Source organism: Boleophthalmus pectinirostris, unplaced genomic scaffold, assembly GCF_026225935.1.
Source record: "Boleophthalmus pectinirostris isolate CB_2022bp ecotype Guang Dong unplaced genomic scaffold, ASM2622593v1 HiC_scaffold_7, whole genome shotgun sequence".
Taxonomy (NCBI): Eukaryota; Metazoa; Chordata; class Actinopteri; order Gobiiformes; family Gobiidae; genus Boleophthalmus; species Boleophthalmus pectinirostris.
In genome coordinates, this window is record NW_026571473.1 from 42,423,645 (window position 1) to 42,443,227 (window position 19,583).

The 19,583-nt window shown below is 44.6% G+C and overlaps 2 protein-coding genes across 2 annotated transcripts in view; both read right to left on the reverse strand.

Moving 5' to 3' along the window:
* The window catches only part of LOC129412172 (uncharacterized), a 21,847-nt gene extending 20,125 nt beyond the window's left edge, over positions 1-1,722 (reverse strand). The window contains exon 1 of the mRNA XM_055165301.1: positions 1,417-1,722. Within this exon, the coding sequence (XP_055021276.1) occupies positions 1,417-1,722 (306 nt within the window). The remainder of the gene's footprint in view (positions 1-1,416) is intronic.
* A 216-nt stretch (positions 1,723-1,938) lies between these two features.
* LOC129412173 (uncharacterized skeletal organic matrix protein 2-like) lies at positions 1,939-11,126 on the reverse strand. The gene is made up of 13 exons (XM_055165302.1): positions 10,802-11,126; positions 10,599-10,703; positions 10,268-10,441; positions 9,803-9,898; positions 9,253-9,429; positions 9,071-9,181; positions 4,199-4,336; positions 3,996-4,100; positions 3,659-3,838; positions 3,307-3,390; positions 2,636-2,812; positions 2,454-2,564; positions 1,939-2,015 (listed from the first exon to the last, which is right to left on the reverse strand). The coding sequence occupies exons 4-13, from the start codon at positions 9,879-9,881 to the stop codon at positions 1,939-1,941; spliced, it is 1,239 nt and encodes a 412-aa protein (XP_055021277.1). The 5' UTR covers positions 9,882-9,898; positions 10,268-10,441; positions 10,599-10,703; positions 10,802-11,126.
* Between the last annotated feature and the right edge of the window lie 8,457 nt (positions 11,127-19,583).

The following is a 19,583-nucleotide window of genomic DNA, read 5'->3' on the forward strand; positions in this document are numbered from 1 at the left end:
TTTTTTGGATTTGTTTTCACCACCTCAGCTCCTTCTCATACTCTTTTTGGGCTTTTCTTGTAAGCTTTGTCACTTTATTTCATTGCCTAATGTACTCTTGGTACTGAACCCCTGATCGCGTCTCCATATATCGTTGCCAACATCTGTGCTTTTTCTTCACAGCTCTTACAATATTCGCATCGTATCCTCTTCCTTTTGTTGTGCTGGTCATTGTTTAATTGTTCTTGATGGTACATATTTCTTAATCTTTTCTTGTATAATGTCGGTAAGAGCTTTATATGCCAGGTCAACATTTCCACTTGCCTTGTCAAAATTGCCTGCCAGTCAGTACACTCAAGTTCTTTATTAACAACATAGTACTTCTATAATTGTCTTTTGGTCTGGAAACATAGAATAGAGAAAGTGATGACTGCATGGTCACTTTTACCTAGAGGACTCTCGTACTGAACACTATCTATCAGATGTGGATCACTATTAATAACAAGATCCAACAAGCTAGACTGATCAGCTCCTCCTCCTCTTGTTGGTTCCGTAATATGCTGTGTAAGATAGGCATCTCGAAGTGTGGCGATAAACTGACTTTCAGATTCTACCGTGGTAGTCCAATTACTCCAGTCAATATTACAATAATTGAAATCCCCTACAATTATGTTACTTGATACAGGATTACCCATAAATGTTGAAATAAGTTCATTAAGATTCTTATTATTTTCTTCACTTGAGTTTAGACTCCTGTAAACGAGACCAAAATTAAGTGATTTTCTTGTTCAATCTTATCTTAAGTAGAATATATTCTTGAAAAACTACATTAACGTTCAATGATACAGCACTTGGTGTGGTTTTTAACATAGACGATTAGTTCCCTGCCCATGCTATCTTGAAGATGATGCGTATAAAGTGTGTACCCATTTATTTTGTAGTCTACGTCACTCATGACAAATCTACATTTTTGGGGTTTTACTTCCGATATGGCAATGATATCAGGGGGAGTAGCCATATGGGCTAATCTCTGTCGAAGCTCGTTAATTTTATTAGACAGTGAATCTGCATTCGCAAAAAAAACATGTCAATTGATCTTCTACTCTTCTTGATTTCCATCTGAGTTTGTGCTGGCATCAGTATCTACTACTGTGGCCACGGAAACCATTCCACCCACATGTTTGTTAGGGACCCCCTTATCCTGAAGGTCTAGGTGGCATCTTTTACTCTTTCCTCTTTTGCTTTTATTATTAGTTCCCTCCTCACATTTCTTTGTTCTTTTGTCATGTCGTGCATTATGCTTATATTTCTTAGTTCCCCAGGTGCATTCTTGAGCTTGTTCAGGTTTGCCATTACAAGTTGCTTCTCCCATGCTCTCTGGAACTGTACGAGAAGTGGTCTGTGCTTTCTGTCCTCTGGTTTCCCAAGGTGGCGTACCGTGACCACATGCACATCCTTTAGGCCTAGCAAGTTTTTTGCCAGACTGTTGACAATAACAGTGTCCTCTTTGGCTCTTGCATCCGAAGTATTTGCAATGCTCTCTGTTAAGCGACGTATAACAATACTGTTTTCTCTAGCTTCCTGCAACTGTTCTTCCTTCCTACTTGCAGTGATAACCGTCTGGATCATTCGTAAGGTCCTTTTCTCGTGGCGGCTAAGCACCTTACTAAATGGTACATAATCTTCATCTGTATTTGCCTGATCACCATCTTCAGCAGCCGTGACTTCATCTCCCTCCAGCATTTCCTTTATAAGTGTCCTGGTCTGTTGCTCCTGCTGTCAGATAGCTTCCTCCAGCTTATCCAATTGATCCACAAGAGTGGAATTCACACTAGGGATTTCGTATTGCCTTCAATTACATTTGGCGTCAATGTCCTGAAGCATTATCTTCATGGATTCCAACGTTGGCTTTATATCGATTATCTGCATTTGCTTGACATATTTGCAGGTGCGCAGGTTTCAGAAAGCACTAAGGGCTGCATTAAGTTCGTCCCTGCATTCATCACTACATGTAAAGTGAAGGTCGGGTCTTTCAGCTGCATTGTACAGCGGGTTTGAAAATTTCGCACATTTCGCACACACGTATTCACAACACACCTCACATTCCAGAACTTTTGCCTTGTCCTCCTTGAACTCGGTCTTACATAACTTACATACCCAGATTTCCACGGTATGGTGGTGTCTTGTGGGTGTGACAGCTACTTTTGCTGCGAGTTTGCTGTTTACATTACCAACATCCGTACTCCCGGCAAGTGTCGTAGCCCCATTCAGATGAATAAACATTTCACTTTTGTGACGTGTTTTGGCTTCTTCTTCCTTATCCTCAATCGATATAAACGTATTTTGCTGTTTTGATGCCATCACAACTAAAAAAAGCGGCGGCATCACAGTAACACGGAAACGGTCTTGCCCTGTTGCATTTTGGTGAACTGGTGCAAGAAACAGTAGAAGTGGATCTTTTGAACGGTACTCACCCACAGCCTGTCCACACACCTCCTGGGTGTTACAGGTCACATTGGCAGTGCATTCATAAGAGTAAGGATCACAGCTGTAACACTGCAGAGAGCCAACAGGGGGCGCCACAACTGAAACAAATGTGTGTTAATGAGACATTTTCAAAGTGCAGAACATCAGCTGATAAGAGAGAATCACTCACTGGAATGATTTTCGTTGCAGTTGTCTGTGTCGCAGCACGTGGTGTTTACAGCATAAGTGTTGGGGCCATAATTATATGAAACAAACTCAGACCCTGCAGCTGTACAGTCTGAAGCAGAAGCACAGCCTTTATAGGTGTAGTTGTAGGTGTAACTGTTGTCTCCATAGTTGTAGGAGCCTAAAGACACAAAAGGAACAAATAAGAATCTCCTGAAGAGGGCAGTGCAGGTGCTGGTGCAGCACAACCTGAAAAAAAAAACACACATTCAGTCCCACACGCCTCTTTGGCCACTTCAACAAAGTGAACACATATTTGTGATTCAGATTTGATGTTAGTTTCTGTATTATCATGATCTGTATTATTTAATACATGTGTCCTTAAACCCTGTTTTTTGTTGATTTTGTTCAGAGTCTTGATGTTGAGGTGGAAGCGTCACAAGAGCAGAACAAGACCAAAACTAAAACTTTATTTAAGTGGAGTTTGAGAGAAAACCACAGACATGACCAATCAGAGACACACACATGCACTGTGAGCCAATCAGAAGGAAGTCTTGTACCTGTGTAGGATCTGGAGTAACATGCAGTAGTTTGAAAGGAGCAGTTGACTAAACGCTGACTAGAGCCGGAGCCGCTCATGCACTGAAGTCTGTGAACTGTGTGAAAGAGAGAGACTGATGTCAGATACACACACATTGGCAGTACATTCATAAGAGTCTGGATCACAGCTGTAACACTGCAGAGAGCCAACAGGGGGCGCTGAAACAGAGAGGAGCAGTTGGATCCTTTGAGAAAAATCTATGGGATTTTTAGTTTGGACATGTTTGTTTGGGATTTTTTAAATGCAATTTTTCATTATCTGCAATTATTAAATATTTATTTCTATGTTTCTTGCTGCTCGTTCTCTCTGAAGCCTGTTCCATTAGGCGTCTGTTTGGGCTGAGGCAGGACACTTGGACTGGAAGGAGGTGACTTTGGAGGAACCCACTACCAAGTCTATTTGTGTAAAATGAGGAGCAGCACTCACAGGTCGGGTTTGGAGCGTTGCAGTCGTCTGTGTCGCAGCATGTTTTGTTTTTGAGGTAAGAACTGGAGCCATAGTCATAAGAATCAAACTCAGACCCTGCAGCTGTACAGACCGAGGATGAAGCACAGCCTTTTCTGATCACACTGTAGCTGGAACTGGAGCTTCCATAATCGTAAGAACCTGAAACCAGAACAGAAACAGGTCAGATCTGAAGAGACTTCTCCAAGAACCAGGTCTGGACTGTGGACCAGAGCCAGACCCGCCCACTACAGACCTGTACCAACCAATCAGAGAGAGGCTCAGACATGCAGTGACCAATCAGAGGACAGTACTGTACCTGCGTAGGCATCAGTGTAACAGAAGGGGGCGAGTTTGGAGCAGGTCACCGAGCGCTGAGAAGAACATGACGAGTCTGTGCACGTCGAACACTGTAACCCCAGATCTGAAAGAGACACAGGTTAGACCAGGACTGAACCAGGACTGAACCAGGACTGAACCAGGACTGAACCAGGACTGAACCAGGACTGAAAAAGGACTTACCTGGGATGTTGCAGTGGGAAGTGTTGCAGCAGGACACTGAGGTACTGAAGCCAAAATATCGTCGTGACAGGGTGATGTTGTTGCACAGATTCTCAGAGACACAGCCGTAAAATGGACGGGATGGGTTATACTGGTCAACTGTAACGAAAGGTCAGAGGTCGGGTTGAATCTGGGGAGGTCGTGTAAGAGCAAGAAGTTTGTGAACTTGGAGAGGTGAACTTGGAGAGGAGTCCTGATTCTTCCAGTAAAACAATGTACCTGCCTGAGGAGACTGTGCTTGAGTGTTTAGTGACCCAACTCATATTATGTCGTGAGGGGCGAGGCGCAGGGTTCCAAACTGCAAACTTTGACAATGAATTTGTTAAACTCAGGAAGAACAGCTAAGATAAAAGACAGATTTACTGATCACTAAATCTCCACAGGATCTATACTAACTCATGGCTGAATGGAAGGAGCCCTGGTCACCGCCCACACCATTGGACAAAGTCTGTTTTTAAGCGGAGTTTTGGCCTCCAGGAAAGTTCAACATTCATGATGACGATGGTCTTATTTACTTAGGATGTTCCTGGTCGTGGGCTGATAGCCCCTGAGACCAGATCTGTAGTCTTCACTTCCTTTGTACATGTATACTCCAATTTCTTCCAGACTTAGTTGTGGCGCATGGTTTGTAAGGCATGCTACCCAGGTCCATATCCCACTGGAATTTTCCCAGTAGTTGTCCAGGCGTTTTTTTTAAAGGAGTTGAGTGATGGTGAAGAAACAATGTGTTCTGGTAATGAATTCTAGTCATTTACAATTCAGTGACTGAAAGTGCGACAACGAAGGCTAGTGTAGGCTCTAGGTTTCACTAATTTCAAACTGTGTCCTCTTGTCAACTGCAATCTGAAGTATTTTACCAGTGGAGCTATCATATATACCGTTGAGTATTTTTTGTATTTCTCTACCATGTCTCCCCTCAATATACGAAATCTCAGTGTTGGAATATCAAGACTCTGAAGACGTTGTTCGTAGCTCAGTTTACGTAGTTGAGGCACTTGTTGAGTTGCTCTCCTCTGCACTCTTCAATTGCCTCAATGTCGTTCTTTAGTTTTGGGTTCCATACTGCGGCTCCGTATTCGAGATGTGGCCTGACTAATGCAGTATACAGAGGCTTAAAAGTGTCAACATCAAGATAAGTGTAGGTACGCCTAATAATTCCCATCACACTACTCGCCCTGTGTATACGAGAGCGCATATCTTCTTTAAATGTCAAGCCTTTGTCGAATATCACTCCTAGATCCTTCTCTTGGTCTACCCTCTGCAGCTCTGTGGCCCCGGTCTCTGGACAGCTCATAGAATATTGGTTGTTCGAGTTAGTAGTATGGCCGATAGTCATAATTTTGCATTTTGTCGGATGAAACTTCAGTAACCATTTCATTGACCACTCCTGTAGATTGTTAATGTCATTCTGGAAGCTCCGACTATCATCTGCTGAGGTCATTTGTTGGAAGATTTTTGTATCATCAGCGAATAGGAAAGCAGTAGAGAGCACACTGTCTGGCAGGTCGTTAATGTAGATTACAAATAGCATTGGCCTCAAAACCGAGCCTTGTGGAATTCCACTTATGATGCTGCGCCAGTCAGAAGACTCGCCATTGATGGTAACTCTTTGTTGTCGGTTATGTAAAAAATCACTGATCCATATAAGCAAGGGGCCTTCTACACCATAACTTTTTAGTTTAGCTAGTGGTCACTGATGTGGGACTGAATCGAAAGACTTTTGAAAATCTAAATAGCATACATGTATTGTCCCTCCAGTGTCCAGGATGTCCGCCCATTTTTCAATTACGTGCAACAGCTGCAGTATCGTAGAGCGTCCATTGATAAAGCCAAAATGATAAAATAGATTGTTTCTGCGCATGTGCTCTGTAAGATCTTCCCGTAGCATCGACTCTAATATCTTACATGGTACACAGGTCAAGCGAACAGGTCGATAATTGCTTGCACTATGCCGGTTCCCTTTTTTGAAAATGGGGGTGATGTTGGCTTGTTTCCAGATGAGGGGAAGTTTTCCAGACTTGAAAGATAAACAAAAGATGATATGTAATGGTCTTGCGAAGGAGGTTGCCAATTCCTTCAGGATTCCTGGGTGCACCCCGTCTGGACCGAGGGACTTGGCAGGATTTATCCCCTTGAGCCTTTTAAGGCCCTTTTCTTCCGAGAGTGTTGTATTAGAAATACGTTCATCAACTCTGTGGTCAATTGTTGGCGGCAATGGTCCATGAGGTTCTTGGGTGAAAATGGAGCTATAAAAGTCTGTTGGTATATTGGCTTTCTCGACGTCTTCAGTTGCCATACCTGCATCTTTGTTGGTCTCGTCACACATTAAACCATAAATTCCTGTGGGGATTTTTGTTTTTGATCTTACATACCTCCAGAATTTTTTTGGATTTGTTTTCACCACCTCAGCTCCTTCTCATACTCTTTTTGGGCTTTTCTTGTAAGCTTTGTCACTTTATTTCATTGCCTAATGTACTCTTGGTACTGAACCCCTGATCGCGTCTCCATATATCGTTGCCAACATCTGTGCTTTTTCTTCACAGCTCTTACAATATTCGCATCATATCTTCTTCCTTTGTTGTGCTGGTCATTGTTTAATGTTCTTGATGGTACATATTTCTTAATCTTTTCTTGTATAATGTCGGTAAGAGCTTTATATGCCAGGTCAACATTTCCACTTGCCTTGTCAAATATTGCCTGCCAGTCAGTACACTCAAGTTCTTTATTAACAACATAGTACTTCTATAATTGTCTTTTGGTCTAGAACATAGAATAGAGAAAGTGATGACTGCATGGTCACTTTTACCTAGAGGACTCTCGTACTGAACACTATCTATCAGATGTGGATCACTATTAATAACAAGATCCAACAAGCTAGACTGATCAGCTCCTCCTCCTCTTGTTGGTTCCGTAATATGCTGTGTAAGATAGGCATCTCGAAGTGTGGCGATAAACTGACTTTCAGATTCTACCGTGGTAGTCCAATTACTCCAGTCAATATTACAATAATTGAAATCCCCTACAATTATGTTACTTGATACAGGATTACCCATAAATGTTGAAATAAGTTCATTAAGATTCTTATTATTTTCTTCACTTGAGTTTAGACTCCTGTAAACGAGACTAAAATTAAGTGATTTTCTTGTTCAATCTTATCTTAAGTAGAATATATTCTTGAAAAACTACATTAACGTTCAATGATACAGCACTTGGTGTGGTTTTAACATAGACGATTAGTTCCCTGCCCATGCTATCTTGAAGATGATGCGTATAAAGTGTGTACCCATTTATTTTGTAGTCTACGTCACTCATGACAAATCTACATTTTTGGGGTTTTACTTCCGATATGGCAATGATATCAGGGGGAGTAGCCATATGGGCTAATCTCTGTCGAAGCTCGTTAACTTTATTAGACTGTGAATCTGCATTCGCAAAAAAAACATGTCAATTGATCTTCTACTCTTCTTGATTTCCATCTGAGTTTGTGCTGGCATCAGTATCTACTACTGTCGCCACGGAAACCATTCCACCCACATGTTTGTTAGGGACCCCCTTATCCTGAAGGTCTAGGTGGCATCTTTTACTCTTTCCTCTTTTACTTTTATTATTAGTTCCCTCCTCACATTTCTTTGTTCTTTTGTCATGTCGTGCATTATGCTTATATTTCTTAGTTCCCCAGGTGCATTCTTGAGCTTGTTCAGGTTTGCCATTACAAGTTGCTTCTCCCATGCTCTCTGGAACTGTACGAGAAGTGGTCTGTGCTTTCTGTCCTCTGGTTTCCCAAGGTGGCGTACCGTGACCACATGCACATCCTTTAGGCCTAGCAAGTTTTTTGCCAGATTGTTGACAATAACAGTGTCCTCTTTGGCTCTTGCATCCGAAGCATTTGCAATGCTCTCTGTTAAGCGACGTATAACAATACTGTTTTCTCTAGCTTCCTGCAACTGTTCTTCCTTCCTACTTGCAGTGATAACCGTCTGGATCATTCGTAAGGTCCTTTTCTCGTGGCGGCTAAGCACCTTACTAAATGGTACATAATCTTCATCTGTATTTGCCTGATCACCATCTTCAGCAGCCGTGACTTCATCTCCCTCCAGCATTTCCTTTATAAGTGTCCTGGTCTGTTGCTCCTGCTGTCAGATAGCTTCCTCCAGCTTATCCAATTGATCCACAAGAGTGGAATTCACACTAGGGATTTCGTATTGCCTTCAATTACATTTGGCGTCAATGTCCTGAAGCATTATCTTCATGGATTCCAACGTTGGCTTTATATCGATTATCTGCATTTGCTTGACATATTTGCAGGTGCGCAGGTTTCAGAAAGCACTAAGGGCTGCATTAAGTTCGTCCCTGCATTCATCACTACATGTAAAGTGAAGGTCGGGTCTTTCAGCTGCATTGTACAGCGGGTTTGAAAATTTCGCACATTTCGCACACACGTATTCACAACACACACCTCACATTCCAGAACTTTTGCCTTGTCCTCCTTGAACTCGGTCTTACATAACTTACATACCCAGATTTCCACGGTATGGTGGTGTCTTGTGGGTGTGTGACAGCTACTTTTGCTGCGAGTTTGCTGTTTACATTACCAACATCCGTACTCCCGGCAAGTGTCGTAGCCCCATTCAGATGAATAAACATTTCACTTTTGTGACGTGTTTTGGCTTCTTCTTCCTTATCCTCAATCGATATAAACGTATTTTGCTGTTTTGATGCCATCACAACTAAAAAGCGGCGGCATCACAGTAACACGGAAACGGTCTTGCCCTGTTGCATTTTGGTGAACTGGTGCAAGAAACAGTAGAAGTGGATCTTTTGAACGGTACTCACCCACAGCCTGTCCACACACCTCCTGGGTGTTACAGGTCACATTGGCAGTGCATTCATAAGAGTAAGGATCACAGCTGTAACACTGCAGAGAGCCAACAGGGGGCGCCACAACTGAAACAAATGTGTGTTAATGAGACATTTTCAAAGTGCAGAACATCAGCTGATAAGAGAGAATCACTCACTGGAATGATTTTCGTTGCAGTTGTCTGTGTCGCAGCACGTGGTGTTTACAGCATAAGTGTTGGGGCCATAATTATATGAAACAAACTCAGACCCTGCAGCTGTACAGTCTGAAGCAGAAGCACAGCCTTTATAGGTGTAGTTGTAGGTGTAACTGTAGTCTCCATAATCGTAGGAGCCTAAAGACACAAAAGGAACAAATAAGAATCTCCTGAAGAGGGCAGTGCAGGTGCTGGTGCAGCACAACCTGAAAAAAAAAACCACATTCAGTCCCACACGCCTCTTTGGCCACTTCAACAAAGTGAGACATATTTGTGATTCAGATTTGATGTTAGTTTCTGTATTATCATGATCTGTATTATTTAATACATGTGTCCTTAAACCCTGTTTTTGTTGATTTGTTCAGAGTCTTGATGTTGAGGTGGAAGCGTCACAAGAGCAGAACAAGACCAAAACTAAAACTTTATTTAAGTGGAGTTGAGAGAAAACCACAGACATGACCAATCAGAGACACACACATGCACTGTGAGCCAATCAGAGGAAGTCTTGTACCTGTGTAGGATCTGGAGTAACATGCAGTAGTTTGAAAGGAGCAGTTGACTAAACGCTGACTAGAGCCGGAGCCGCTCATGCACTGAAGTCTGTGAACTGTGTGAAAGAGAGAGACTGATGTCAGATACACACACATTGGCAGTACATTCATAAGAGTCTGGATCACAGCTGTAACACTGCAGAGAGCCAACAGGGGGCGCTGAAACAGAGAGGAGCAGTTGGATCTTTGAGAAAAATCTATGGGATTTTAGTTTGTACATGTTTGTTTGGGATTTTTTAAATGCAATTTTTCATTATCTGCAATTATTAAATATTTATTTCTATGTTTCTTGCTGCTCGTTCTCTCTGAAGCCTGTTCCATTAGGCGTCTGTTTGGGCTGAGGCAGGACACTTGGACTGGAAGGAGGTGACTTTGGAGGAACCCACTACCAAGTCTATTTGTGTAAAATGAGGAGCAGCACTCACAGGTCGGGTTTGGAGCGTTGCAGTCGTCTGTGTCGCAGCATGTTTTGTTTCTGAGGTAAGAACTGTAGCCATAGTCATAAGAATCAAACTCAGACCCTGCAGCTGTACAGACCGAGGATGAAGCACAGCCTTTTCTGATCGTGATGTAACTGGAGCTTCCATAATCATAAGACCCTGAAACCAGAACAGAAACAGGTCAGATCTGAAGAGACTTCTCCAAGAACCAGGTCTGGACTGTGGACCAGAGCCAGACCCGCCCACTACAGACCTGTACCAACCAATCAGAGAGAGGCTCAGACATGCAGTGACCAATCAGAGGACAGTACTGTACCTGCGTAGGCATCAGTGTAACAGAAGGGGGCGAGTTTGGAGCAGGTCACCGAGCGCTGAGAAGAACATGACGAGTCTGTGCACGTCAAACACTGTAACCCCAGATCTGAAAGAGACACAGGTTAGACCAGGACTGAACCAGGACTGAACCAGGACTGAACCAGGACTGAACCAGGACTGAACCAGGACTGAAAAAGGACTTACCTGGGACGTTGCAGTGGGGAGTGTTGCAGCAGGACACTGAGGTACTGAAGCCAAAATATCGTCGTGACAGGTTGGTGTTGTTGCACAGATTCTCAGAGACACAGCCGTAAAATGGACGGGATGGGTTATACTGGTCAACTGTAACGAAAGGTCAGAGGTCGGGTTGAATCACGGGAGGTTGTGTAAGAGCAAGAAGTTTGTGAACTTGGAGAGGTGAACTTGGAGAGGAGTCCTGATTCTTCCAGTAAAACAATGTACCTGCCTGAGGAGACTGTGCTTGAGTGTTTAGTGACTCAACTCATATTATGTCGTGAGGGGCGAGGCACAGGGTTCCAAACTGCAAACTCTGGGTTATAACCATAGAGTTTAATTGTGGAACCAAATGAATTGAAAGTATAGGAGAGTTGGGTGTGATTCGTAGTGTGTTCCGCCTAAAATTCACGACCATTCTGTAGACATTGTACGATGGAAGGTGGAATCAGCCTTTGTGGATCTGGAATAGCTTAGCTTTAGCCACGTGCTCTACATGTATTTTTCCATGTGGTGGCAGCAAATAGGTTTTTTAGCTCTATTGTGCCGTCCTAGTGGCCGAATATGACAGGTGGACTCCAGATAGGACTACAGATACGTTTTTTTGGAACCTATTGTCAAATGACAAACACAACGGATTTCAGGCACTCCAAACAAGTAGAAAAAGTTAACAGATCGCAGGGCTTCACATGGCAGGTCTTTGACCAGTTAAGGTCGAAACATGTTGGCTTTGGCCATTCAAATAAAGGCCTTTTAACTATATATTTCCTCATGCAATTTGTTAACTTTTTCTACTTGTTTGGAGTGCCTGGAATCCGTTGTGTTTGAGTTTTGATTCTTTTTCCAAGAGCACCGTCTACCTGCTCCTATGGATTGGAGCAGCTGCAGCAAACAGCCACATTTTTGTTCTTTCTGCACTATTGTCAAATGACTCGGGACCCTGCCACCCACCCCCAAGAATTGAATTTTGGAATTTTAAACACATTTTTTGGAACCTTTTTTCAAATGACTTGGGATTGCTGGGGGACTCTGCTGCCCACCCCCCCGGAACCGAATTTTGGAATTTTAGACACTTTTTTTGGACTTTTTTGGAAAGTGATTTGTAAGTGGCTCGGTACACTCTACGGACCGTAGGTCACAACCCCAAGTGCTTATTTCATAAAATTAAAAAAAAATTTTGCGCAAACCTGGAGATTTGAAGAATATTTCATGATAGGCGCGTAGGGCCCGGTTTACTGTACCAACATACCAAATCTCAACTCTATAGCCCAAAAGGTTAGGCCAATATTTAAAAAAAAAAAAAACTTGTTCGAACTTACAAAGGTTTTTGAACAGGACAATTCCACAAAACCCCTCTATTTTCTAACTCAGAACAGGAATTCAGCTTTCCAAAGGCATTAAAGGAAAAATTCCAACGCAGGTTTATAGAGCACGACCTATTGACAGGTCCATAGCCCAAAAGGTCGGTCTTCGGTGAGGCTTTACCCCAAAGTTGGCTTGTCGGTGAGGCCTTAGGCCGAAAGGTCCTCTCTGAATATATGACCCATATACCCCTTTGAAATCAGACAACTTTTGCACAAACCTGGAGATTTGAACAAAATTTTACTGCAGGTTTGTAGAGCCGAGCCTATTGTACCAACATACCAAATCTCAAGTCCATAGCCCAAAAGGTAAGGCCAGTATTCTACAAAAACCCTAATTCCAACTCACAATTCTGTCAATGGAAGAGTTCCACAAAGCCGTCCATTTTAGGATTTTTGCGCCCCCTGCTGGTGAACCATGAAAAAGGGCCATGTCAGTAATATATGTTTTTGCTTCTAGTTGTTCATAGAATTTAATTCCCAAATTTGGTGCAGATCCGATAATGTTGATGTTTCATGTCTATGGTAGGGGGCGCTGTAGTGTTTTTTCATATGTTTTATAGTGTATTATATTCAGACTGAGATCACACATTAGTGATTCAAATTTCAACACGATCGGACTAAGTATGTGGGAACAGGAGCAAATATTGTCACCTTGAAATTAGTAAAAATCTTGATCAAAATTTGCGGCTTCGCCGCACGTAAACCGTGACAGTTATAAAAAAAAATCAGCTAACTTTAGATGTTCCACTTGTCTAGATGACGTACGGTGATTTTCAGCCCTGTGGGTGAAGCGCCTTCAGAGGAGTTCGTTCAAACGCAATGTGAACGAAAATGCGGACTCAAATTTCAATTCAAGATGGCCGCCTTCTGGTTTGTCAGGGGGCGTGGCCATAATAACATTTTTTGTTTGTCTTCACATGACGAATGTGTGTACCGAATTTCGTGGCTCTACGACAAAGTTGACATCGGGATGTACCTTAGCCTTATAATAAATATAGCCACAAGCGGCAATGATTGGCCCTCGCGTGCGCCTATGGCGCGGCCCGCAAACGCCGCGGCCCGCAAACGCCGCGGCCCGCAAACGCCGCGGCCCGCAAACGCCGCGGCCCGCAAACGCCGCGGCCCGCAAACGCTGCTCCCTGCAAACACAGCACCCCACAAAACACCGCATCACACGCTAACCCTAATAACACTAAGCTTAAACCAAACCCTCAGTTTTTTAATCGAGACCATGTCACAAATGCAGGGTACCACATTTTGTGTATCTATGACAAATAAAACATTTTTCCATACAAATTTTGTAGGGGGCGCTATTGCACCCATTTTTCTTAGCGCAATATGTTCATAGTCGGGGTGTGAACCCACGATTAAAAATGTGAGTGAAATCGGCCAAAGTTTGTGCGACTGTGATTTTACCATTGGAATAACATGGACAGTTTATGTCATCGCTATGGCAACACCATAAAAAAATATGGCATGGGTGTTATTGACTTTTTGGATCAGGATGCCAAAACTGAAGTTTGTGCAAAATTTCAGAAATTTTAAAAATACTAAATTTTTTTCTCCCATATTAAATTTTGTTTCAATCTATAGGGGGCGCTCATATACCAAATTCATTTTTTTAACATTACATAGGTTTAGGGCAGAGAGTTTAACAATTGTTTCAAATTTCATTGAAATCAGAGTTCGTTTGAGCAAATGGGAGCAATTTGTAAATCTACAAAAATCTCCAAAATTGTGTGCATTTTTTGTTGCTTCACTGCTCAGAGATCGTAAGACGTGTGTGAAAAATGTGATTAACTTTTGATGTTCCACGTCTTGAGATAATGTGGACCAAATTTGGGCTCGTTTGAGTGAACGCCCTCAGAGGAGAATATTGCTGCCCCCTAGTGGAGCACACGGTGTTGGTGTAATAATATTTTTTCCTTGTCTTGACATGATCGACTTCTGTGTCAAATTTCATGATTGTACGTGCAACTTTTTTTGTGTCATTCATATTCCCGAATGCATTTTTGAGTCGTTTGGGGCTGATGAGCCATTTTATTTATGTTTGGAAAATGGAAATAGCCAAAACTTTGAGAAGCGCGAGTTTTACCAGATGGCAAAATTTCAGGACTTTTCGTCATTGTTTAGTGGGTGAAAAATGGGTGAGTTGGAGAAAAATAATAATAAAAAGAAAGAAAGAATAATATTCTGATACGAGAACAATGTTCCGCTTTTTTTCGGCCAACAAACTACATTTTCGGAAACCTCAGGCGCATTGCTACGTAATGGCGAGGGTCCCTGGTCACTACGGGCGAGTCACGTCGCGCCATTTCACTTTCGGCCACTTGGAGCATCGCTTTGCGATACTAATAGACCCTTCACCAGCCTCTGGCGCTCGGGCCTAATAATAATAATCATCATCTTCATCTAGTTTCCAAATGTAAAAAAAAAAATATATATTGTGGAAGTTATGCGTAGTAAAAAGAAGCCGACAACTTCTCACATTTTAGACACAAAAAATCGTGTGTCGCTTTATTAACTGAACTCACAACTCGCTATAAACGGCTAATAACGGTAAACAGAACAGCGTGCCTCAAACGTCAACGGGTCTTAAAGGGACCGCGACAATATTGCATATAGAGCACAAACACAAAAACTAAACACTGAACATAGGTGAACATGTAATTAATATGTCTCCAGTTAGTGGTGAATTATGTATGTAATATATGTATGCTAAAGGCACTACACACGTCCCCCCAGAATTCACCCAAATAGAGAAAACAGTCAAAGGGGTGGGCGGCGAATTAAGCGGCCATAGCGACTCCTTTGAACCACGATATTCGGAACTGCCTCCTCAGGGGTTGTTTGTGGATCTCTACTGTGGCATGGCAGAGGAGAAGGAGAAGGGGGGGAAGGAAAAAGGGGCCTAGTCAGAGGACGTCCTCGTTTTGGAGGTTGGGCCAATTCAATTGGTCGGGCAAAATCCAAATGAGCGGGTTTAAGTCGATCCACAGACACGCACTCCGGTTTACCCCCTATGTCCACCACAAAGTGCTTGTCCCCACCTCCAAAACGCGGAAGGGGCCCTCATATGGCGGACGGAGAGGACCTTTATGCCCATCGACACGGATGAAAACATAGCCCGCCGACTGCAGACCATTGGGGACATGCGAGTGTGGGAAACCATGGCAGGACGTGGGGAGTGGCGCAAAAAGCCTGGCGTTGTCCAAAAGTGCAGAACACTGGAGTGGGGCTGACCAGGGGGCTGTGGTGCTGGGGACAAAATCCCCCGGGACCCGCAGCGGCTGACCGTAGACTAGCTCTGCAGAGGAGGACTGGAGATCTTCCTTTGGTGCTGTCCTGATGCCCAGCATGACCCACGGGAGTCTGTCGGCCCAGGAGCTGTCCTTCAAACTGGCTCGCAAGGAAGCCTTCATAGACCTGTGGAAACATTCGCAGAGGCCATTACTCTGAGGGTGATAGGCTGTAGTACGGTGAAGTTTCACACCCAAGCTTCTTGCAACGGCATTCCAAAGTTCAGATGTAAACTGCACGCCATGGTCCGAAGAAATGTCTGAGGGGGTGCCAAAACGGGACACCCAAGTGCCAATAAATGCCCATGCCACATCAGCTGATGTTACTGATGACAGCGGAACAGCCTCTGCCCACCGTGTGGTCCTGTCGACCATAGTCAGCAGATGTGTGTAACCTTGTGAGGGGGGCAAAGGGCCAACCAAGTCGACGTTAACATGGTCGAAACGCCGTTCTGGCACTTCAAACTGTTCCAGTGGAGCCTTGGTATGTCGGTGTACTTTGGCGCGTTGGCACTCCATGCAAGTATTCGCCCAGTCCCTCACATCCTTTTTCAGTCCATGCCACACAAACTTGGCTGACACCAGCCGTTGTGAGGCCTTAGTTCCAGGGTGTGAAAGGCCGTGGATGGCATCAAAAACTGATCGCCTCCATCTTGCAGGGACAACAGGCCTAGGGGAGCCCGTGGAGATGTCACATAGTAAAGTGGTGCCGGTTTCATCAAATGCCACATCCCGAAGCTGCAGTCCTGTAGTGGACGACCGACAAACCTGCACGTCCGGGTCTGTAGCCTGCTCCTTTGCCATGCTGCTGTAGTCCAAGCCAAGGTGGACAGTCCCTGCAATGGCTCAAGAGAGGCAGTCGGCGACATGGTTGTTTTTCCCTGCAACGTGTTTAATGTCTGTCGTGAACTCGGAAATGTAAGTCAGTTGTCGCTGTTGCCGGCCAGACCACGGTTCAGTTACCTTGGACATGGTAAAAGTCAATGGCTTGTGGTCCACAAAAACGGTGAACCGGCGTCCCTCCAGCATTGAACGAAAATGCCGAATAGCAAGGTACACACCAAGCAGCTCTCGGTCGAAGGTGCTATACTTCTGTTCACTGGGGCGTAACTGTCTGCTGAAAAAAGCAAGAGGCTGCCAGGCATCACCTACCCGCTGCTCATAAACTGCACCCACCGCATAGTCTGAGGTGTCTGTGGTAAGTGCAATCGGGGCCGAAGAGGAAGGGTGTGCTAGCATGGCAGCCTTAGCCAGGGCCGCTTTTGTGTCAGCGAAGGCCTTGTCCCTGTCCGGGTTCCAGTCGACAGTGTTCTTAGGCTTCCCACCTTTCAGGGCCTCGTACAAAGGTCGCATAGTTTTGGCTGCTCCAGGGATAAAACGGTGGTAAAAATTTACCATGCCCAAGAACTCCTGTAGGCCTTTGACAGTGAGTGGTCGTGGAAAAGCAGCAACTGCCTCCACCTTCGCTGGGAGAGGCACCACCCCGTCCTTTGTGACTCTGTGGCCCAGAAAGTCAATGGTGGAGAGACCAAGCTGGCACTTTGCTGGATTGATGATAAGTCCATGCTGGCTAAGATGCTCGAAAAGAGTCAGAAGGTGTGACAGGTGCTCAGACATAGATGAACTTGCTACAAGGATGTCATCAAGGTACACAAAAACAAAGGGGAGGTCCCGTAACACTGAGTCCATGAGCCGCTGGAAAATTTGGGCTGCGTTCTTAAGCCCAAAAAGGTGTGCGTAGGATCTCAAACAGGCCAAAAGGTGTGATCACTGCCATTTTGGGAATGTCAAGTGGATGTACAGGCACCTGATGATATCCTCTGATTAAGTCTACTTTTGAAAAAATCACCTTACCAGCAAGGTGCGTTGAAAAATCCTGCACGTGTGGAACTGGGTAGCGATCAGGCGTTGTCACATCGTTGAGCCGTCGATAATCCCCACAAGGATGCCAGCCACCTCCAGGCTTGGAGAGGCGAGGCCCAGGGACTGTTGGAGCGTCGAACAATCCTAAGACGCTCCATGGTCTCGAACTCTGCCTTGGCCACAGCAAGTTTGGTCGGGTCGAGGCGCCGCGCGTGGGCTTACACTGGTGTACCAGTGGTGGCAATGTGGTGCTCCACACCATGTTTGGCAGTAGTAGAGGAGAAAGTGGGCTGTGTGAGTGCTGGGAACTCGGTGAGCAGCTGCTGGAAACCGTCCGTGACAGGGAGCATGCTAGAAAGGTGTATTGAGTCAGAGTCACTGAGCGTGCATGCATAAGAACAGAATGTGACTGCGTCGATCAAGCGGTGGTGTTTCACGTCCACTAAGAGTCCATATGCACACAAAAAATCAGAACCCAAGAGGGGAACAGCAACTTTTGCGGTAACAAACTCCCAGCCAAATCGTTGGCCTCCAAAACACAGTTCAACGTATCTTGTGCCATACGTGCGAATGGGGCTGCCATTGGCGGCTTCCATTGGGGGGCCGTGGCTGTCCGCTACCAAGTCCAGCTGCGATGCAGGCAGGAGGCTCCGCTGCGCCCCCGTATCACAGAGGAAACGTCGCCCAGAGATGTTGTCGCGGATTAAAAAGCAGCCTGCCGACACGGCCGACGCTCGCAGCTACTAATGAGCGCCAGCCCTGACGTTTCCCGATCCACTGAAACTGCACGGGGAACGGCACCGTTTGGCCTTTGGGCCAAATCTGGCGTGGTAAAAACATAAACCGGAGGACTGCTGCCGACGAGAAGGTGCTGCTGCTGCGACCAGTCCCTCCCTGAGGTCATCCCGCGTGTCTGTAACTGTCCCAGCGGGAAGGAGCGCGGCTGCACAGTGTTGCTGACTGGCCAGGAAAAATTTATCAGCCTCTGCCGCCAGTTCCCTGCAGTCGGTGATAGCGGTGTTGGCCAAAGCAGCCCTCACCTGAGAAGGCAGCTGACGCAGGAAAACGTGAAGGAAAAGAAAATCTGGTGTGTGTTCACCTAGCAGGTCAAGCATTCGGTCCATGAGTTCTGAAGGCTTACTGTTGCCCAGCCCCTGAAGAGAGAAAAGCCTACTGGCCCTCTCAGCATCAGAAAGTTCGAAAGTCTTTAGCAATGAGCCTTCAGTGCATCATATTTCCCCGTTGTAGGAGGGCGTGTAAGAAGGCTCACAACTCTCGATGCCGTAGAGCTTCCGAGGGCAGACACCACGTAGTAGTATTTAGTGTCATCGGCGGTGATCTCCCGCAGGGCGAATTGTGCCTCAGTCTGCACGAACCATGCTGAAGCCGACGATTCCCAGAATTCGGGGTGTTTCAGGGACACTGCGTTCGCGGTCATGTTGATCTGGATACGTCCAGCAAACAAACGTCGGGGTCACAAGTGTGGAAGTTATGCGTAGTAAAAAGAAGCCGACAACTTCTCACATTTTAGACACAAAAAATCGTGTGTCGCTTTATTAACTGAACTCACAACTCGCTATAAACGGCTAATAACGGTAAACAGAACAGCGTGCCTCAAACGTCAACGGGTCTTAAAGGGACCGCGACAATATTGCATATAGAGCACAAACACAAAAACTAAACACTGAACATAGGTGAACATGTAATTAATATGTCTCCAGTTAGTGGTGAATTATGTATGTAATATATGTATGCTAAAGGCACTGCTATATAAATATATATATATATATATATATATATATATATATATATATATATATATATATATATATATATATATATATATATATATATATATATATATATAGGGGGTTCAGGGGAGAAAAGCAGAAACTTCTTGATCTTGTGTCAGTCAGAGCGTGTATTACACAGGTGTAAGAGGGTGAGTACTTTGTCCCGTTTTTGAGTCTTTATTCTGTGTTTTTATCCATGTTATTCATAATTTTGGCTCATATCTCATCAGTTTTGGGAGTAACTCATTATAAAAGTAACAAATTACTGTAATCCATTGCTTTTTGCTGTAATATTACATCCGGAGGGGCTAAGCTAACCTCGTGTGCCTTGTCAGCACTTGCCCCGCCCCTCCAAAGCTCCTGGGAAAGAGGAAGGTGGTGGTCTCCATCGATCTACTCAGAGAAATAACCGGGCAGATCCCAGGTACGTAGG